The 21093-nt window shown below is 36.2% G+C and overlaps 1 protein-coding gene across 1 annotated transcript in view; it reads left to right on the top strand.

Moving 5' to 3' along the window:
• LRRIQ1 (leucine rich repeats and IQ motif containing 1) overlaps positions 1 to 21093 on the top strand; it is a 232578-nt gene that overhangs the window by 163093 nt on the left and 48392 nt on the right. The window contains exons 18-20 of the mRNA XM_045288642.1: positions 6792 to 6860; positions 16127 to 16259; positions 20181 to 20241. Coding sequence (XP_045144577.1) covers positions 6792 to 6860; positions 16127 to 16259; positions 20181 to 20241 — 263 coding nt within the window. The remainder of the gene's footprint in view (positions 1 to 6791; positions 6861 to 16126; positions 16260 to 20180; positions 20242 to 21093) is intronic.

The following is a 21093-nucleotide window of genomic DNA, read 5'->3' as shown; positions in this document are numbered from 1 at the left end:
TGATATGTTGTTCCATGTGGGCTTTGTTGCTTCTGAGCTAGATGGCCGCTTGTTTACCTTCAGATTTTAAGACCCCAGATGCTATATCTTTTGTTAGCCGGGCACCATCAGCTTTCTTCACCACATTTGCTTATTCGCCCACTTTGTCTTCAGCTGTTGTGTCAGGAAGGTCAGCATCATAGAATGCCAATTTAATAGAAGAAAGTATTCTGTGAGTCAAATTGACTCAGTGGTAGTGAATTTGGTTTGTTTTTATTTTGTGGCTCTGTCTGATGCATTTCTCTCTATTACTGCCACCAAATGATTGGGTAAGATCATGGAAATAAGGTGTAGATGAGACACCAATCTGGATATGAGAGAACCATCTCAGAAGCAGAGACAAAGTGCATTAGGATGATCAAAGAAGAAGAACCATGTTCTTTCCGTGTGAAGTGGTGGAGGGACCATAGCAGAGTAGTTGCACCACTGAGAACATGCAACAAAGAGGGAGGCGGCAGGTGGGTTTCTTGACCCATGGAGGCAGAAACCAAAGGATGACTATTAAGAGACTGAGGATCAGAGAGAACCTTGTTTGCTGTCTGAGAAGTGACACTGCTACTGACTAATCACTGCAACCTTCAATTTTTTTTTAATTTTCTTGCCTTGTGGTAACTTCCATAATTATGAATATTGTCTCTGAGTTCTGTGTAGCTATTGCAATGAATTATTGAATCCAGCTGAGAAGGAGAGTGTTGTGGAGGAACAGTTGGTGTCAGAATAGGGTAAACGAGAGATGGAGGGTAGAGGCATGTCTGATTGCTGCTTGTGGCATTCTGCCTTCCACTGGTGTCGAGTTGGATTTTGCTTCTCTTTTGGATCACCAGAGGATATCAAACATGGCCCCCATGCCATTTTTTGCATGATGAATCCTGTTTTCTCATTCATTCTACCTCTCTCTTTCTCTTGATTGGTACATTTAATCTATTTACACTCATTTAATTAATGATACAAATGAATTTATGGCTGTTATTCTTTTGTCTTTTTTACTGTGGTGTTGATTTCTTTTTTCCAGGTACTTTTCTGTACTGAGCGTACGTTGTTATATTTTCTTATTGATTTTCCTCATTGTTGCTGATTTTGTGTTTATGAAGTCCTTATATATTTTTCTATTTTGGTTAGAGAGTGCATTAACTTTGAGATTATCCTGTAATTTTTAGTTTTATCTTCATAACTTTAAAATGGTCAGTTATATCTGGGTATCATTCTGACTTCCTTTCCCTTTGGAATAAGTAATGATATCATGTTTTCTCTCTTTTAGTGATGTAGTTGTTTTCATTTACAGATGGACTATTCTGATCCTCGTTTTCTGTCTGGTAAAGATTCTCGTTCAGAGGGTGGTGTTCCTTGATACATAATTCTTGGTTTTCAGTTATTTTCTTTCTTGATTTGATATTTATCATCCATGGCCTTCTTGCCTGCTTGGTTTCTGCTGTGAACTCAGAGTTCAATGTGATGGGTTGCTGTTTGCAACTAACTTTTTGTTTGGTTTTTTCCTGTTTTCTCTTTGTTTTTGAAATGTTTTACTCTAATCTATCTTGCTGACTTTCTTTAGAGGTCTATTCTTAGATTTCATTGATGGATATCTTTTCATCTTTCATAATAACAGGGAAATTTTCTACTAGCAAACATTGACAATTTTCTTTGCCTCTCTGTAGCTTTTTTTGGTCTCCTCTTGTACTAGAATTCCAATCATACATATCAAGCACACATATATTGTGCCTCTTGATACTGACTCCACATAACTTAGGCTCTCTTTGTTTTTCATAATTGTTTTTCCTGATAAGCAGATCAAAACCACCAGCTGCTCTTTAGGACCAAATAGAACTTTCTAGTGATGTAAAGTGTTAGGTCTCAGAAGATCAAAGGGTCAGTTCTATCCTGTCCTATAGGGTTGATATGATTTGACAATAACTTGGTGGCAATGACTTGGATTTATATTACAATAAGCTGATATACTCTTCAATGGAATCAATCCCACTCTTTTGTCTTTTTAGTTTTTTGCTTATTTCTAAAATTAACCTACTGGATTTCTAATTGTTAAGTTTGTATGCTTTCTTATTGTTTATATAGATTATTATTTTCTTATATTGTTTATAAAATATTGTTTAATTTCCTTAATTTTGTTTGTGATTCCCGTAGGCTACTGGAAGAATATATTTGTATATGTATGTGAATACACATGTATCTATATATCTATAGAATACATTTGTAATTCTAGATCAGATAGTTGGTCTAGGTCAGATAATATGCCCTTTTTTGTGGTCACTTGCTTGAACCATCTTATCCTGTTTCTTTATCTAACCTGATGATGATGATGATATTGTCTGTGACACATTTTTTCTTCATATTTGTTAATTGATTGGAATATCCAGGTGTGTGGGCTGGGTTTGCTACTTGGAATGGCAGTTTGGCAGCACTGGCCCCTCTGCTGTCTCCATGTCGGTAGAGTAATTGGTGGAAGTATGGGCACAAGTCTCTTCTTGCTGGTCATGAAGAGCAGCTGCAGGTGGAGTGAGCCAGAGTCGTCCACGTTCTATCTTTGACCCTCGGCATGTAGGATCAAGTGATGATGCTCTTGTTGAGTTAGGCAGTAGGCGGTAGTGTGGTACATTTGGCTGATTTGCATAGAGACAACCGCCTACTCTCATCAGAAGTGGCAGAATTTAAAAAGAAAATAAGGAGAAAAAAACTGGAAAGAAAAAAGGGAGAATGGTAAGAACGAGTAAAAATCAAGTGATAAGAGGACGAGGGAAAAAAATCACTAGAATGAAGAAAATTGGGGATAGGGAAAAATGAGCAAAAATAAAAGAAAGCAGGGGGCTCAAACCGTGCTTGCTGCAAGCTACCTTTTATATAGGCTGGGGTGGCTCATTCCTGGGAGTGGGACAAGAACCTGGTGCACCTCTAGTGGCAGCAGCTGGCATGATAAATGAGTTTTCTAAGAGCGTATCCTGCCAGTCACCCTTGCGACATGGGCCGGGGAATTCCCCTTCACTGGGGAAGCTGTGGAGTAGATGGCCATGGCTAGCAGGTGTGCTCTGAGGGCACTGGTTAAGTGTGGGGCCAGTAGGGGATTGTCCCAAGTCATCTTGTTGATTGTGGTGAGGGTAAACCACATCCCTATTCGCCATAAAAGTATGCTCAGGAAATCAGGAAAGGAAGAAAGCACTTGTATGGTCCCCCTTCACTGTCATGAACCCAGTACACCTCTGATTGGGTCCAGATAGTCAGTCAGTTCCTGCCCAGAATCTGTGGGAGTAGAAGGGTAGTGTCCCCAGAGTCCAGAGTTGCCGCTCTGCCAGTCTCCCCGTCCACTTGGGCCCACAACCAAAGTACTCTGTCCTCTCCTGTTGAGTTGTTTGTTCCCTGACACGGGCTCCCCCTTCCTCTGTCTTTGCCACTCGCCACTAGAATTATAGCCCACGTGGCTGTACTTTTCTCTTTCAGATTCAGTCTATATTCTGCTCAACTTGTTTTACTCAAGATCTGGCTACACTGCGTTTCTATCCCAATAGAGTTTCCATGAAGTCGACCAGTCTGGGTGTGTTGCCTGCTGTGTTTCTAAATGGTCAGATGCAGTATGTGGTACCACACTCATTCCTCTCCTCCACTGTTTATGGTCAGTCGGTGTCTTGTCCAGTTCGTTATTTCCTCATGTGATACCAGGCTTCTAGTATTATTATCTGATTAGGTGTTGCTAGTTGTTTTCTGGGTCTCTGTGATAGATGAGTAGAATTATTAGAAGGCTGTCTTGTCTCCACCTCTGAGAACCCTTAAACTCTCCTGATGGAAATGAAGAATTGGTACAACCTTTTTGGAAAGTTATTTGGCATGCCAGTTGAGTTGAAGATGCGTCTACGCTATGATACTTTTGCATACTCCTGGTTAATGCTTCACCACTCTACTGCTAACCAAAAAGTTGGTAATTTGACCAACCCGCAGCTCCGTAGGAGAAAGCTATAGCAATCTGCTTTGCTTCATAGCTTAGGAAATCTTATAGAGCAATTAATCTCTGTTCTATATGGTTGCTATGAATGAAATTTGATAGCATTGAGGTTTGTTTTGTTTTTTAACAATACTTCAATTACACTCTATTCATCTTACAAAAACTCTTGTAGAAACATGGTCAGAGTAGCATTCAGAGTAATCAAATACCAGAAAGACCTCAGGTCCAATAACAATGAAATGAATAATCCTCAATATATACATAAAGTCTAATACAGTAGATAATGAAAAGATAGTGCACCCTGTAAACACATAACATGAACACAGCTCACAAAAATACTGACTAAATGAAGACAAAAATGTATTTATAGCATTGTTTTACATATGTATAGCTTTATAAATGATCATTTGATTTATTGAAACATTTGTACTTATTCTTTGTTGTTATCATATGTGTAGTTTTAAAGACCTGCCGGTGCAGTGACTATGCATTGGGCTATGATACGCATGCTTGGCCTTTTGAAACCAGCAGCGGCTCGGGCTCTGTGGAGAACGACTGGGCTTTCCACTCCAGGAAACAGCTAGTCTCAGAGACCCGCCAGGGCTTATTATGAGTCAGCCCTGACTGGACGGCAGTTAATTTGGTCCTTCTTTGAGGGAGTTATAAACTTCAGAATAGTGAATATCCCTTGGAGAAGTGAGAAGTTTGGTAGTACGGCTTCTGAAATTCAAACATCTTCTATTTTTAAGAAAATCAGATACTACATGGAATACTTTAGAATAGCACATGCAGACTATCTACAGTATTCTGTGTGTATGTGGTATTTCACAATAAAATATAAAGTGTTTAAAAGAGTATTGACAAGTCAACATTTTCAAAAACTATTTATGTCTAGAACTTAATTTTTCAAGAAAGACCTATACTGTATATATTCACTTGTTTCTTCATGAGAGCTTAAGTAGGACACCGATGTCTTCACCTATCTTTCTAATGAGAAGTTCAATTAATTAATGTATGACCTGATTCATTTACTAGTAAAGTTATTTCTGATAAATAAAAAAATATGCCTGAATTCTAATAATAGTATGATATATAGGTAAAAATGTTTCATTAATAAAATGTCCACTTGGAAAACTCTTAAATCTCTACTGTGCAATGACAATAGTTGATAATGTTAGTAAATGGGATAATTTTGGGACTGTCCCTCAAATTGTGAAATAAAATGACTTCTTTATTTATTAATTTTTCTAATTCAAGCAATTTAAAATATATATGAACATACAATATCTCATATGAAATCCTTTCTGTCTATACAGAATTATAGCTGTATACTTAAGCTTAATAAGTATAGAAATCATATGAATAATATAGGATAGAAATAATGGAAGATGCATTATAAATGCTTTGATATGTACTTGAAAATTTTTGTTATATGACTATGTAAATCATCAACAATTGAAACTATATGAAATCATTTAATTAGGTCTGATAAGTCTCTATGATTAATATGGCAATGTATCACTTGTTTTTATTTTTAAATAAATTTATTAAAAAAACAAAACCACTTATTTGGCCCTCAATTCATGAACATGAATCAATAACAATAATTAGAAATATTTATTTACCAAAAGTAAAACCTGAATTTTAAAACTTTATCAAAGAAAAAAAATAAGAGACAGTTATGTTGATATAGCCCTGTGACCATATTATTTTGAAGGTCAAGCTATTCACATCACCACAGTATTCCTTATTTCATTGGGTGGGCCCAAGTTTAGATGACCTATGTTATTAACACTCCCTGAGGGACTCTAGGTTGGGTAGAAGAATATTTTCTAAAGATAATTAAATTGACTGGGTGGAACAGGAGAGAATCACGTCAATGGAACCTACTTCACGGTTATTTCTAAGCAATCCTAAAAATTATTTGAAATAACTTAGAATCAATTAGATCTGTCTACCCCTTTTATATGTTGGTAATTTATTTTTCTGAGTAAAAGACACACTAAAATCTCCACTCTTACTGGTGGGGCTGGCATTAAACCAGTTCTGATTCATAGCGACAACAGACAAAACACTTTCAGGTCCTATACCATCCTCACAATTGTTGCTATATGTCAGCCCACTGTTGTAGCCACTGTCTTTGTTCATCTCCGAGAGGCTCATACTCTTTTCACGGACACCCTACTTGGCCAAGAATGGTGTCATTCTCCAAGAAGGGTCCTTCCTGAAAATATGTCCAAAGTTCAAAGGACAAAGGTATCGCAATCTTTGCTTCCAGTGAACATCTGGCTATTATTCCTCCAAGACACTCTTCTGGCAGCCCATGAGATAGTCCGTATTCTTCTTCAACTCCAGCATTCAAAGACATCCATTTCTCTTTGGTCTTCCTTATTCATTGCCCAGCATTCACTAGCAGATGAGGACATTGTAAGAGCCATAGCTTGGGTCCAACACAATTAGTCTTTCAAAGTGGCATCTGAGCTTGTAAACACTTTAGTCAGACAACATATTCCCAGTGCAATATGTCATTTGAGTTCTTCCCTGCTGCGTCCAGAAATGTTGATTGTGGATCCCAATAAGTTGAAATCCTAGCTAATTTCAGAGTTTTCTCTATTTATTGTGATTTTGCTCCTTGTTTCAGTTATGAAGACTTTTGGTTTCTTTAATTCTCATACAATGATTAAATAAAATATGCAAGTAAATATCTGCTGCAGGTTTAGAATTCTGGTTAAAAGATTCCCTGAATTCACGTCTAGAAAATATTCTTATTCTGGCAATTAATCCTGAAATCTTCTCCTCCTGTCAGTGACTCCCAGGAACATTGAACTTGACCTGCACCTAGAAACGTATACAGATAACCTCACTAACAGTAAAGGTAAGTCCTCACCTTTCACAATGATGCATTCTGAGGGACTCTGGTGAGGTACTAGTCATACACAGGGCTGCAATCCTCAAAGTTTGAAACCATCAGAAGCTTTGCAGGAGAAAGATGGAATTTTCTACTCTTTAGACTCAGAAACTCACAGAGACAGGTCTGCCCTGCCATAGAAGGTCCCTATGAATCAGTGTTGACTGGATGGCAGTGAGTTGAGGCTTTGCATAATGGAATTCAGTTGTATTTTAAATAATAAGACAGCTAAAATTTTTAAGTGTTACTATACTCATATATGACATTGGGTTTGTTAGTTTATGTTATTAACATATGCATTTTAAGAGGAAGAAATTGAAGCATGGAAAGGTAAATCAATTGTCCAAGATTACAAAACCATTAAGTGGGAAATTCAAGTAACTTTATACAAGTTGCCTGTGAGACAGATACGAAAGTGGATAAAGTCTAAACTTAATATCATGTACTCAATTAATTTAATCCATAGTGCATTGTCAATATACTGTAGATACAACTCCAGAGCATCATCAAATAAAAAATAAAATAGTGTTCCATAGTCTTAAAAAGCAATATTGCCTATCACATCATAAATCTATCTAAATTAGGACTGCTGGTTAATTCTTTAAAAAGTACAACAAAAAAACAAAAAGCTGATGACGCTTATTATTTTTAGGAAAGATGATTTTGCTGTGGAGGTATTACTTAAAAGTGGTAAATACAAGGACAATGACATGATCTGTATTATTGATATTGTCTTTTGAGTTTCATAGGACTTCACACATGGCTGTTATTGATTTTTATTTGAACCTTTGAGATTCTGTGCACCATAGATGTTTGCATTAATTTAAACTTTGAAATATTGCATTAAATATTAACTATTACTGATATTGTTTGGCACATTTAAGCTTTCAGCTTAAAGCAAGTTCTTGTCTCACCTTATTCCCAGCCTTGGGAATGACAAATATCGACACACATTTTATTATATGTTATGTAACTTAACAAACTCTGATTTTTCTAAGGGATGTGAGCCTCATAGAATAAACCAGAGGACAATTCTTTATTTGGTACTTGGTATTCCAGTATAATAAATTAGTGAGGAGATGTGGTTCAATTGGACATTAGTGGCAAATTAGAATTCCTCTCAGGTAGATATACATAAGTTGAATACAAACACCCTATTATAATGGTCTACTAAAAACAATACATTGACTTTGTAAAAAGATGTTTCAGTGATTCCAAAGACTGATGTAATTCTCGCCATTCTTTAATGTAAAAATGTTGTCAAGCAAAATGTATCAATTTAAATGATATGTTTCAGGAACTCACTTTTAGTATTTTTTCTTTTTTCGTGTGTGAAGGTCATTTAGGTACACTTCAGGTACCTATCACCCACGTCTTAAGCATACTCATTTTGAAAGCGAATTTAAATGTCAGAAATGATCAAGTATCATTCATTCTAGTACTTTTTATAAACGTCACTGCCATAAAGCATAGTGAACTATGCAAAGAAATGATTAGTATTGCAGTTACCCTTTGACCCTTACATGTAGCTTTGGCTCTATTCCCAACATTTCTGTTTTTAAACTTTTGCACCAACAATCCTCTTCTTTATTCACAAAGCCATTTTTTTAAATGATCAATTGCATATATTTTAAAATATATCTAAAAAGAATAGGGATGTTGCTTGTCAAAAACAAATAGCTCTTAGAGAGCTGTTGGTTTGGTGCCAAGGCTGTCTGCTTTTCAACAGACTGGATTGGTTAAGGAAGAAGCAATAAACAGCCTATCAACAAGCATTTATACAGATGTTAATGCAATTAAATTTCTGTTTAGGTAACATATATGCCAAAATACAGTTTTATTTGTGAGGTATGATGCAATAACTTCTTTAAAAAACACACATAGACCATTTATGCTTTCTAATGTAAATTATATTCTCAGTGTTTCTAGCATGAGATGCATAGAATCAACCATTTATCGATGTTCCAAAAGTATTTTCTTTCTGTAAGGTTTGCTCAGCATACTTCCTGCCTTCCAAAAGCTTTCAGTAAAGAAATGGACTCCTCTCTACCCATGAAACCGAAGTAGTTTATTATATTACTGAAATAAGCCATTAAGGAAAGAGAAGATAGTAGTGGGAAAGCTTCCATATGTATTAAAAATGTAAATAATTAGCTTACTTTTGCATGCGTGTGCCCTAAATGATAATTGAACATTACTTACCCTCAGTGTAGGGTTCTATGGTATATTGAAATTTTTAGATGCTGATTTATTTGAAGCATATGGGTTTAATGAAAAAATTTACTCCACTTTTCATGACAGAAAGAACAATAGGTCCATTAATTTTAAAAAGCACAAATTATTTTAATGAACATCTTAAAGCTGAATGACTTTCCTACAATGTAAAATAGACTTGTTTAAAGAAGTTGCCTTTTATAAAAAATGTGTAATTTTAATGGTCAATTTTTACCCAAATACAATTCTGACTTTCAAAGCTGAATTTCCAGTACAAGAATTAAGTGTATCTGGGTTAGCCTTGTGTTTTCTTCAACAATCCCCAGCTTGGCTTAAATGCTAAATATATCCACATTCTTGGGCCACCAGGGAGAATATGTATCTACTTAACAATTAATCATTGATTTCACTAATATTTTTGTATCAATGTTGTGCAATTTTGTGTCTTGGAATGAGCAGACCTAACCTAATCTGAATATGGTGTTTTAAAATTAGTGAGATTATCCCAAGGAATGGGATTTCTGAACTGAGATTTAAAACAAAAAATAGTTAGCCTGGTAAAATGTACAATCCATCGGTTAGCTTGGGTAAAGGAAGTGTGGCACTTGGCAGATCAGGGCAAAAACAACTGTGTCTGCAGATGAAAACTAAGGTCTATCTGAAAGTAAAAGGTTTTGAACAATAGCCAACAGCAATGGAGACCCCTTGATCTGAGTGCAACTATGAAATAACTTTGTGCTTTAGGAAGATCACTTGCAGCATGGACATATGGATGGGAGCAAGACCAAAAGCAAAAAGGTCAACTGAAGGGCTAGTGCAGTAATGTGGAGAAGAGATGGCGGTAGTCCACACGATAATACAAGCAGCGCCAATGGGGTGGCAGTGACCTGACAGGTTCAAAATCATTTAGCAAGTGAAACACTAGAGTTGGAGGATAAAGATAGATGAGAGCTTATAATGCCATTCTTACTTCTGAGCTACACATTGGTTATAATTAGAATTACCATTTCGGGAGACTGAGAACACAGTGGATTGTAAGCATGAGTTCAACGTTTGGACGTACGTGGTTCCAGCGGCTTTGAATGCAGATGGAATAGGGGAGGGGATAGAAGAATAGTATCAGCAGGGATAGTGTGGCTCAAGAGTAAGGCAGGTCCACAAGTGACTCCCAGAGCAAGGACCTGGGACATAAAAAGGCTCAGAAGAACATAAAAGACCTTAAAAACAATTGTTGAGTGCAGAGAAGAATCGAGAGCATATAACGAAGAGAATGCAAATGAAACAGCCTTGCAAGAAAGAAGAGTGGACAACAATGTGTAATACTATGAGGGTGTCAAGTAAGTAAGAATATTGTAAAGTCATACAGATTTTGAACTGTTGATGATCTTGCTATAAAAGATTCCATTGAAGTGGTGTGGACGAATCCATATTGCAGTGGGCTGGCAATAATAATAATGATAAATAAAAATAATGTCACACACAGGCTAAACTTTGTTGGCATTTTAGGAAGTCTGATTAGGGAAGTGAAGAGAAAAGAGTAACAAGCGGGGAAGGTAGGGTCAGAAGCCATTTCCTTTTGTTGTTTAATTTTAGGTTTTTAAAATGAGAATGACTTTAGAATGTAAAGGAAAATTCTGGAACTAAGCCACTTTTGAAAGGGATGGAAACACAGGGAAAGCGGGTGGAAAGTGACCTGGATTGTGTGGAAGTGTTAGTATCCAAAGCCACTGAGGTATTGGACTAAGGAGGAGGGTAACTTCTGTAATTGTGAGAGGAAAGAGAGGTACCTTTGCATGTATTTCACCACACACAAGCCTGCTCTTAGGGTTCCCAATGGAGCCTGCAGTAAGGAAGGGGCAATGGCAATGAACGGGTGGAACCAGAAGGGCAGGAGACCTAGGAAGTAGATACGACCTAGTGTCTGTTGCCAAAGAACAAACACTTACAGGTAACTTGGAAATTCAAGATAAACAAGATATTTAATAGCATGGTGATTATAAAAATAGGGTGTGATTGTGAAGTGCAAGAAACCTTACATAATGAGAATAAGATAGAGCTAGTGATACCCAGTCCTCTGGGCCTCAAGCACCACAGATAACAGTGCCTATCTCATTGACTATCAGTAGCTAGCGCAGTGTAGATAGCATAAATCAAGAGTTCTCTTGGCAGTGGAACCTCTAAAGGAATATCGAAAGGAGCCTGAAAGGAAGCAATCAATGTCTGATTCCAAGGGCCTGCAGAGAAGAGTTTTATGACAAAGAAAATGGCCAGTATTGTTAAATTCAGCATAGAAATCAATGGTGATAAAGGAAAAATGGAGTTTTTCAGATAAGAGAGTTTAGGAATTTCACAGGAAAAATTTCATTTTGTCAAAATCAAATGATTGTAAATAAATGAAAATGGAAAGAAAAACAGTGTACTTAAAGAATTAATTACTTTTTCTTGTCGGACTAAAGAAAATATGGAGGATAGAATTTGTCCCTGAAATTGTTTTTATAACTCATGCAGTAATTGAATTTGAACACTCAAACCTGTAATTATGAAGGGGAAAATTATCTATATCTTAGAACATATTTATCAAGTAAGTACTAACAAAAGAAAGTTATCCATTTTAAAATTAGGATTGAACAAAAGGAGTTATGAATGATTATTTAAAAACAAAAAGGGAAATACTTCGAGTAATAGATAAAGTAGGAAAACAAATCAGATTCTTCACAATGTAAAACCTGTTGTCGTTGTTACTGGGCGCCACGGAGTCCATTCTCACACGTATGGACCTTCGTGACCAAGTAGAGCTGCCCCGTGGAGTTTTGTAGGATTGACGCACTCGCGGATAAAAGAAAAAATCTTCTCAAAATTGCATCAATAAGCAGCATCAAGATAGAGAGAAAATACTGGAGTTGTTAAGGCATGGCAGGAGCAATTAAAATGTCATGGCCTGTGTTGGGAAAACCTGCTGCAGAACAAGTCTTTCAAGTGTTAGAAAGCAAAGATGATACTTTGAGAATTGAGGTGCCTCTGACGCAAGCCATGGCTCTTTCATCCACCTTAAAGCGCACGCGAAAGCTGGACAATGAAGGTTGAATGCCAAAGGAGAATTGATGCCTTTGGAGTAGAGTGCTGGGGAAGAATATTGAATATACCACGGACTGCCAAAACAACAAGCATATCTGTCTGAGAAGTACAACCATTATGCTCCTTGGAAACAAGCGTGGCGAGACCTCATCTCAAAAATTTCAGATATAGTATGATGAGGGATCAGTCTCTGGAGAAGGAAGGACATCATGCTTGGGGCCAGTGAAAACGAGGAGGAGTTTCAAGAAGACGCAGTGACACAGTGGTTACAACAATGTGCTCAAAATTAGCAGTGACTGTGAGGATAGCACAAGACCAGCACTGTTTCACTCTATTGTATGTGAGGTCACTATGAGTTGGCACTGATTGATGGCACTTAGTGATAACAAGAGTCTTCATGACAGCACATCCCCAAGTCCTGTCTTCCCGCAGAGTTATTGATGGGTTAAAACCATTAACCTTTGGGGCAGCAGAGAAGCACTTAATCATTTCTCCACCAGGACTCCTGTGTGACCTATAGTTAGTAAATGATATAGTTCAGCATCTCATTATTATGGTATTTATTAATACCATAAATAGGCCATATTCTTTTCTTAAATTATGAGCAACTTTAACTATTTGATATCCAATGTTCAGCAGGGGCTCAATAAAATGAATTACCTCATACAGCATGAAGGTAAAAACTTTTAAAAACTGCTTAATAGCATTATCAAGTGCCTTAAAATATCTTTAATCCTCTATGAAAAAAATGAATTAATTAAAGATAACTAAAAATCGACCAGGTAGAAAGTTGATAGATAATAGGGCACAACTTTCACAGCTCTATGTAAGATGAGATTCCAATGACTTCTTGGCCTTTTAACAAAGATCAAGTGTAGATGAGATTTCCATTACATATGAGCATAAGTCAAAAAGTACTAATAACAGGGTTTTAGTTCATGCAAACATACATAAATTTACTCCAAACATGTTTAAACATATCTCTATATTAAGTGACTGGCTGCCAAAAAGCTCTCTCAGTAATACACTTCTCTTAGGCTCCACAATCCTTTCAAACATAATGTCCATTACAAACAGTGGCTTTCAAGGGGAGCTGCTGGGCCAGTTCCGTTCAGGGCACGGATGCCGTCTCTGAAGGTGGGGCAAATATTATTTGGAATTCCAACGGGGTATTGATGGTCTTCACAGATGATCTAGAGGGGCACAGGACGATTACATGGGCTTGTTTTGAAGCTTTATGAAAATTAAACACTGAGTTAGTCTTCCTACTTGAGATAGTATAAGTGTAATTTCTTTAGCAATGTTCAAGAAATAAGCCTAACGTTCTCCTTACTAGTGAGTGATATGAGTACGTAGTTCTGAAATGGTTTAAAAGACAATCACTTCCAGCATTTGAATTTCAGGGCTTTCAAGTACATTCATCCTATCCCCACCCCCACCCCCACCCATGCTAGTTCTGTGTCTTACACTGAGCTCATGCCAATCCACCAATCTATATCCTAGGGCTAAAATGCTTAGATGAACCTTAGATAATAAAATCTCTCTTTTTAACTCAGGACTTGTTTAGAACCTTGGCTGAGTTCTGAAGTAAAACCACTTAGTGTTTATGGGATGTTGTTATAGAATTGAGGAAAACGTTCCAAAACGAGCGCTTTAAAAGGTGATATAAGAGAAGTGACAATTGCAAGTATATGTCATTATTTTTAACACAAAAAGACCAACATTAATGTCATTTTAAACTAAATGTACAAGTGTTACAGAAGGATTCTTTATATCTTGAAAATAAGTAAGGGTCTACCCATGAGTTGATTACCAAAGTCCCTGTGTGCTCAGTATTTTCTCTCACAGTGCTCATGGGGCCTGCATCTGGTCTGATGCAGTCACGGAAGGCTAGGGTACTGCTGTGGAAGAGGCTTAGTGCTTTGTAGCTCCTAAGTATTGCAGCACCAACACTCTCTGGTGCTTAGTTTCTATATTCTTATAAAACTATTTATTAAAAATGATGTCTGGGCATAGATTCATGGTCAGCCCTTACATGTGAATAATTATTTATTCGTTATACCAGCTATGGAGGTGTTCACTTGAGCTAGGATGGGAAGGCTGTGGCTATGTCCGAAACACAAGAGGACATGAGAAGGAACAGGAATTTAATTTTTAATTTTACCAGGTAACATAGAGTTTAAAGAGACAATGCATCCTGATTTTTATCTTTCGTGAGACTTTATCCAACATCTCATGAGATTAAAATCTAAATCCCTTTAGTTAACTGCAACAATGATTTTGTAGGGGAAACACAGGTATAATGCACTCAGAATGACAAATGGTAACTTGTATTTCTAAGAATATGAAAATCAAACATTCAAAACAGGCTTTATGACTTAATTTGTTTTGAAACAGTTTAGAAATATAAGATTTCTTTGGTACTATACAGTGAAAGAATACTTTAAGTTTATCAATTGATATTTTATATATCAGTTTTTAAACTACAGGATTTGTATGAGTTTAATTGCTATGAGTCATTTTTCAAGAGTTTTTTTTTTCTGTTATACTGTAATTGACGCCCATAAGTCAAACAAGTTGCTAAAATGTGATGATGGCACCAAGCAAGAAGCAGTCTGAAGATCAAGTCAGTGGAGGAATGCTCTAAAGCAGTAGGTCTTCCCCATAACTCGGAAACACACAGCATTGACACGGCAACATCTACACACACCCATAACAGACAATAAGTTTGACTTGTGAATATAAAGATCCAGGTCTTCTTTCTCGTTATCTTATTTAATTCTTAATTTTATATGTGTTCCCTTGTATTGTTACTTCAAAGGAGCTCTGTTGGCTACCTACTGGGAGGTCAGTGTCTATTTCTGTAACAATTAAATTCTGCGGAAACTCAAAGGGAAGGTCACTCTGTCCTTTACGGTTGCTGTGAGTTGAAATTGTCCCAATGACAGTGAATGAGTGAGTGAGTAAGTGAGCATAGCGAGTGATTGTTACCAGGAAAGAGCTGTGATTGCATAATGATTCAAAGCTTGGATTCTAACAGGGACTCCTCGGTTTGAATTCATTAGCACCTCTATCAGAGCAAGTTATGGCAGTCTGTTTCCATAAAACTTGAAGCCTTTCAAATCCTATGGGACAGTTCTACTCTGTCCTACATATGTTTGCTATGAGTCAGAATTGACTCAACGGTTATGGGTTGTTACATTTTGTTCTAGGCTCATCTTCATTGCTTTACTTGCTCTCTCCACATGTGAAATAACTTATGTGGCACCAAAAATGTCGCAAACACATTGCCACTAGCCAGTTGCCACTCATAGCAACCCTATGGAACAATGTAGAACTATCCCCTATGAGTTTCTGAGGCTGAAAATATTTCCAGGAGCAGAAATCTCCCTACTGAGGAGCTCCTGGTTTTGAACACTGGAACCTGTGGTTAACAGCCCAATGTGTCATCCACTACTCCCCGATGGCTCCTTTTCTATGGTACAAAGGTAGTGCAAAAGGTACTTAGCATATCTTCTTTTGGTACTATAAGAATTTTTACACAAACAGCCCCCTGCCTTCTACTGAAGACACTGAAAAACCCTTTAAAATGATAGTTGCATTAAAATACTTTCTTTTTTAAAAATGTGTATGTTAACTTCAAGCGAAAACAAAACTTCATTTGCAAGTGGCTGGCATTACTTTTCTTACACATGGCTTGCTGTTGATGATGATGTGAGGTGACAAATGAGCTGATGCCCACTCATAGTGACCCATGTTCAACACATCGAAACATCGCCCCGTTTTGTCCTGTGCTCACATTTGTTATATTTGAGCCCCATCTCATTGTTCCATAGTTCCTAGTCTCTTTGTTCTTCTTCCTTGTCATAAAATTGTTTGCTTTGATTAAACTGTTAATTAAGCTTGGTCTCCGCAAGTAACGTAGTTCAATATTTCTTTTCTAGGTAAAGAGGAAGAAGTTCTCTGCAAAGATGCCGCTGCACATGAAAAACTGGAAAAGCGTAGAGAATTTACATACCAATGGCTGCACACACAGGTTGGGGTTCATGAAACAACTAGTTCCAGAAATACGAAATGGTGAGGTCATTTCCTTTAAATTAGATTTTTATATTGTAAACATATCTTGAAAAGTGAAACATGGGTTAATTGTGCTAAAACAAACATGACTTTATAGCCAAAGGCCAATACACCAGGTTGCCAGATTCTAAAAAGGCCTCCTGTATAGAATAGATTTAATCACTCTATATTGTTCATCCTGAAATGATCAGGAAGAAGCCTATTTCTGTAATGTTTGAAAGCAGCAGATGAATCACACAAATGATTCTCCTTTAAAAACTAAAGTGCATGGTATCCATTAACTACTCGTATTTTAAAATAGCGTATATGCTACAGGTTATATTTAATTTTATTTTTATTGACGTATAAACTGGTGATTGAACATAGAATTCAATCTGATTGTTAAGTTAATAGTCACTTAACTAATTTTTAATGTCTCAAAGTTTCTGTTTTCTTTCCTCTAAGTGAGATGATAATATTTAGATCATAGAGTTGAGCTAGTTCACAGTATTGTGGATATCAAGTGTTTATATCTCCTAGCAACAAACTCGGTGCTTTTTCCATAATCATGCTAAATTGTTGTTGTTGTTGTGTTGTTGCATTGATGTACTTTAAAGCATAATATATATGCCTAACCACAGTATCAAAATTTAAAGGAAGTGAAAACCAAGGATGACATTTTTTTTCTTTTAGATTTTCAAGACTTTCCTTTTAACTAGACATTTCCCCACCCCACTCCCCCAAAAGTATCAATAACGCTCTCTGTAAGAAGTCCTGGTGGAGCTGTTGGTTAAGCGTGACACTGCTAACTGTAGTGTGCGTCATTCAAGTTCATCTGCTGCTATGGGGGAGAATGATGAAATTTTCTGCTCCCATAAGATTGACAGTCTCAGAAACCTGAAATAGGGTCATTATGAGTTAGAATCAACTTGTTAGCAGTGAATTTATTTTGCTTTGTTTCATTTTTGTTTTTAGTGGATTAACTATGCAAACCAGTATTAAATCTAAATAGAGATAGAACATTGGAAATGTTTCTAAGCATTATGAATAATAACTACTTTACCTAAGTAACAAGCAAACCAAAATCGGTTAGCATTGAGTTGATTCAAATTCATAAGCATCCTACAGGACAGAGTAGATAGAATTGCTCCCAGGGGTTTCCAAGGCTGGACATATTTATAGAAACAGGTGACCACACCTTTCTCCCTTGGAGCGACCTCTGGATTCAAACTGCCAACCTCGTGGTGAACAACCAACCTCTTAACCTTTGTGCCGTCAACACACCTTATGAAGAAAAAAATCTCCTGTAATAATTATGGATAAAGTTTAATTAAACAGTATATCAAGCTACAAATTAAATGAAACCTATATCATTATATATGAAGGGATACTTTCAAACATCTAGTTCCTTTAAATTAAACTGGATGATCATGTCATATGTTGTTGTGAGCAAAGAGAGTAGAAATATGTAAACCTTTGGAATGTCCTAATTTATACACAATTTCTTTTATCTTGATACTAATCCATTTAGCTTAATCTGTAGCATAGCATACTTAGAACTATTTACAAATATAATAAAATCACAATCTATCATCTGACTTACGTAGATATTCTAAAGTTTAAGTATAGATAGTTTGAAAATTATGAGTAAGACATTTCTGAATGAATTTTAGATATATTTAAATATTTTTAAATCTCAATCTTAAATAAATTATTTTTCAACATATGGTGCAACAGTAATTTTTAACAGATTCTCTCTTTTTGAAACATAGTTTATAAAGGACTAGGTAGTAATGATCCATATGTATAATTTCCTTTTCTGAACAGTATTTTAAATTCTATACTATTGGATAAATTAATAATACTATTAATAAAATTACTATGGACCCTATTGGAATTATGTATAACATTCCCCAATGAAATGATAATTCTGTCTCTAAAGTCGACCAGATAATATATATTCTATAGTTATATGAATGGACTTTGAGCTTGCAGGTAATCATAAACCCTAATCTAAAAACAGTGAGCTCTTCTGATGTGGCCCTCCTGAAGATCACCAGTGATCTAGATGCTTTAGCTAACTGTAGTGATGAAGTCGGACAGTGCCTGATGAGCAGAAATAATACTATCTTGGGTCTTAAATGCTTATCTACACTTAGTGAGATGTCAGTTAGGTCTACACAAAAGGAACCCACATTTCAGAGTGATCAAATAATTATTAAAAGTAAAATCCAAGTGTATTAGTCTAGGTACTTTGGAGAAACAAATCCACAGCAACTCACGTTTAAGAGAGAGTTTTATGCAAAGAAAACATGCATCGCGAAAACATCCCAACCCAATGCTGCCCAAGCCCACAAGTCCAACATTAACTCATACCCAACACCAGTCCACAAAGTCCTTCACCTCACAAAACAGAGGCAATAATGCCGACTGCAGGAGGAAAGCTGAGTCAGTGAACATGTAAGCATCTCAGCACTGGCAGGGGTCTCCACATGGCTGCTCCAGCATCTAGGGCTGCATCGGGATAGATCCATGCGGCTTCTCCTTGGGGATGTCTTGTAGGAAATCCATCTTGTAAGCTGAAGCAGGGAACTGCTAAGGCAGCTGCACCCGATGCAACCATCACAAAACAAGAGACCCGAGAACTAGAAAGGCGAGGCTTCACCACCCATTTATCCCTCCGCCTTTCAACCAGCCCCACATGTGATTATCGGCCAGGCTGGCACAATTAACTAACTCAAATAATTATTAAAAGTAAAATCCAAGATTCAAGGGGAAATCTGTATCAGAGTTCAAATCCTGAGCACCAGGTTGGCAGAAGGCTGTGGATGACAGTGAAAGGCCAAAATCCGTATGTGGGGACCTGACATGTACCAGGTCTCCCCTGACTGCCCGTGGCTGACTGAACAAGGGTCAAAATTCAACATCCTACCTTTTGTCCTTTTAACTCATTTTCAATTTGTTCTAGCTTTTATTACCTTCTGCTATCTTTTGGATTGAGATTTTTCTGTGTTTTATTCTGTTGTAGTTGCTAGTTTTTTTTTGCTTAATTAATAGTGTTTTAGAATTAGGATAGACGGTTAGAAAAAAACAAAGGAACTAATAATAATGGAGACAAGAATGTAGAAAATGTTCTCAAATTGATTGAGGTGATGAATGTACAACTTTTAAAATATATTTAAACATTTAATTGTAAGATACATGAAATATATGTCAACATGCCTGTATAAAAATAAGTAGGTAAATAAGAGAATAAGTAATAATATTTTCAGGGAAATGGGTTCTGAAGAACAAATAATTCTTGGAAAGTCAACTATCAACATTTTGGTGTTATACAGAATTTAGTTGTCGATTCTGTGAAAAAAATTCACATCAAGTTGATTCTGACTTACAAGTACCCTATAAGACAAGATAGAATTTCTCCCTGTAGGTTTCTGAGACAGTAACTCTTTTTGAGAGTAGAAAGCCTCATATTTCTCCCACAGAACAGCTGGTGGTTTTGAGCTACTGACCTTTTGGTTAGAAGCTGATAGTGTAATTAAAACGCCACCAGTTTTCTTTAGTTGTGAATATTAGCATACATTAAATAAGTACTATTTTAAAAATAGGAAGCTTCACATTTCTCAGAATACAAGTCATGATATAAATGCAAATAAATATTTAATATCTGATTGTTCTATAATTTATAAACTATCACTATTGACACACTCAGATTTTTTCCCTTTGTATCTGTTTATGTTTGGCAAATAAGAGTGGTATTAAAGTTGTATTTATAGTGACATTTTATGTCAATTTTGTTGTATTTATCTTCACATGGAATTTAATTCAAGAAAATTATTATTTCCAGTATGTAAATGATTTTTCTAAAACATCTCAGTTGTGATTTTTTTTCTTGTCTTCTACATTTATATTGTAATGTTTTCTTTTTTTGTCACTGTGCAGCAACCATTTCTTGCCTGAGTTAGATCCAGATGTACTTAATGGTGGAAGAGTTCAGCTTGTGGTAAGAAATGTGTTTAAAGTTACCAAATAATTCTGTAGACACTGGTGCTATATCAATGTCCCTCTATTTTAAAAGATGTTCAAAATTAGTTTCAACTATGAAACTATTACAATTGAATCTTCAAGGGGTACCTCAGAATTTCTTGTATTAAATTAACATATTTCTTTAAAGTTTATTCTAACTTTAATACAACATATTTAAAAAATTAATTCATATGTGTAGCTAGATAATTAGCATGCTATCATATTTAAATAAAAGTAAATAACTCTGGATGGAAAATTACTAATGAAATTAACTTCTTGAATATTTTAAGAGAATAAAATCTGTATGCTCCCACTGAGGTAAACAGCACAATAGCCTTACAAATCAGGATCTCAAACAAGATAAAAATTAGCAAGTGTAAAGGCCACCAATTTAAGTGATAAACTCTAAATTCTTGGAGTATCACAGACAAGTTCTAAATTTATTGACCAGAGTGTATCTACCAAGCAGTGTAACTTTATGTGCTTTTCTAAAATCACTTCTAGAAGGAAGAATATGTTCATGGAAGAATAAAGGGCAATGTGGATCTAAGAAAAATACAGTTCACAAAATAAGGTTTCAGTGTATCTTCAGAAAAGTCCAGGGAAGAAGATACCTTGTGCTGTCGCACAGTGGGTAGCCTTGGGGATGGGTAAAAGGGGTGCATCAGAGAACCATCTTATAGGGCAGAGTAGAGCTCCTCTACATAGGGTTTCTAATGCTTTGCATCTTTAATGAAGCAGACTGTCTTATTTTTCTCTCACAAACCAATTGGTAGTTTTGAATTGCCAACCTTTTAGCCACCAATCAAAAAATAACCTTTACTTAGAT

This window comes from Echinops telfairi, unplaced genomic scaffold, assembly GCF_000313985.2.
Source record: "Echinops telfairi isolate 266 unplaced genomic scaffold, ASM31398v2 ScPeMD7_2;HRSCAF=8, whole genome shotgun sequence".
Lineage (NCBI taxonomy): Eukaryota > Metazoa > Chordata > Mammalia > Afrosoricida > Tenrecidae > Echinops > Echinops telfairi.
Note: the sequence above shows the minus strand (reverse complement) of the source record. Positions and strands in the feature narration are given on the sequence as shown.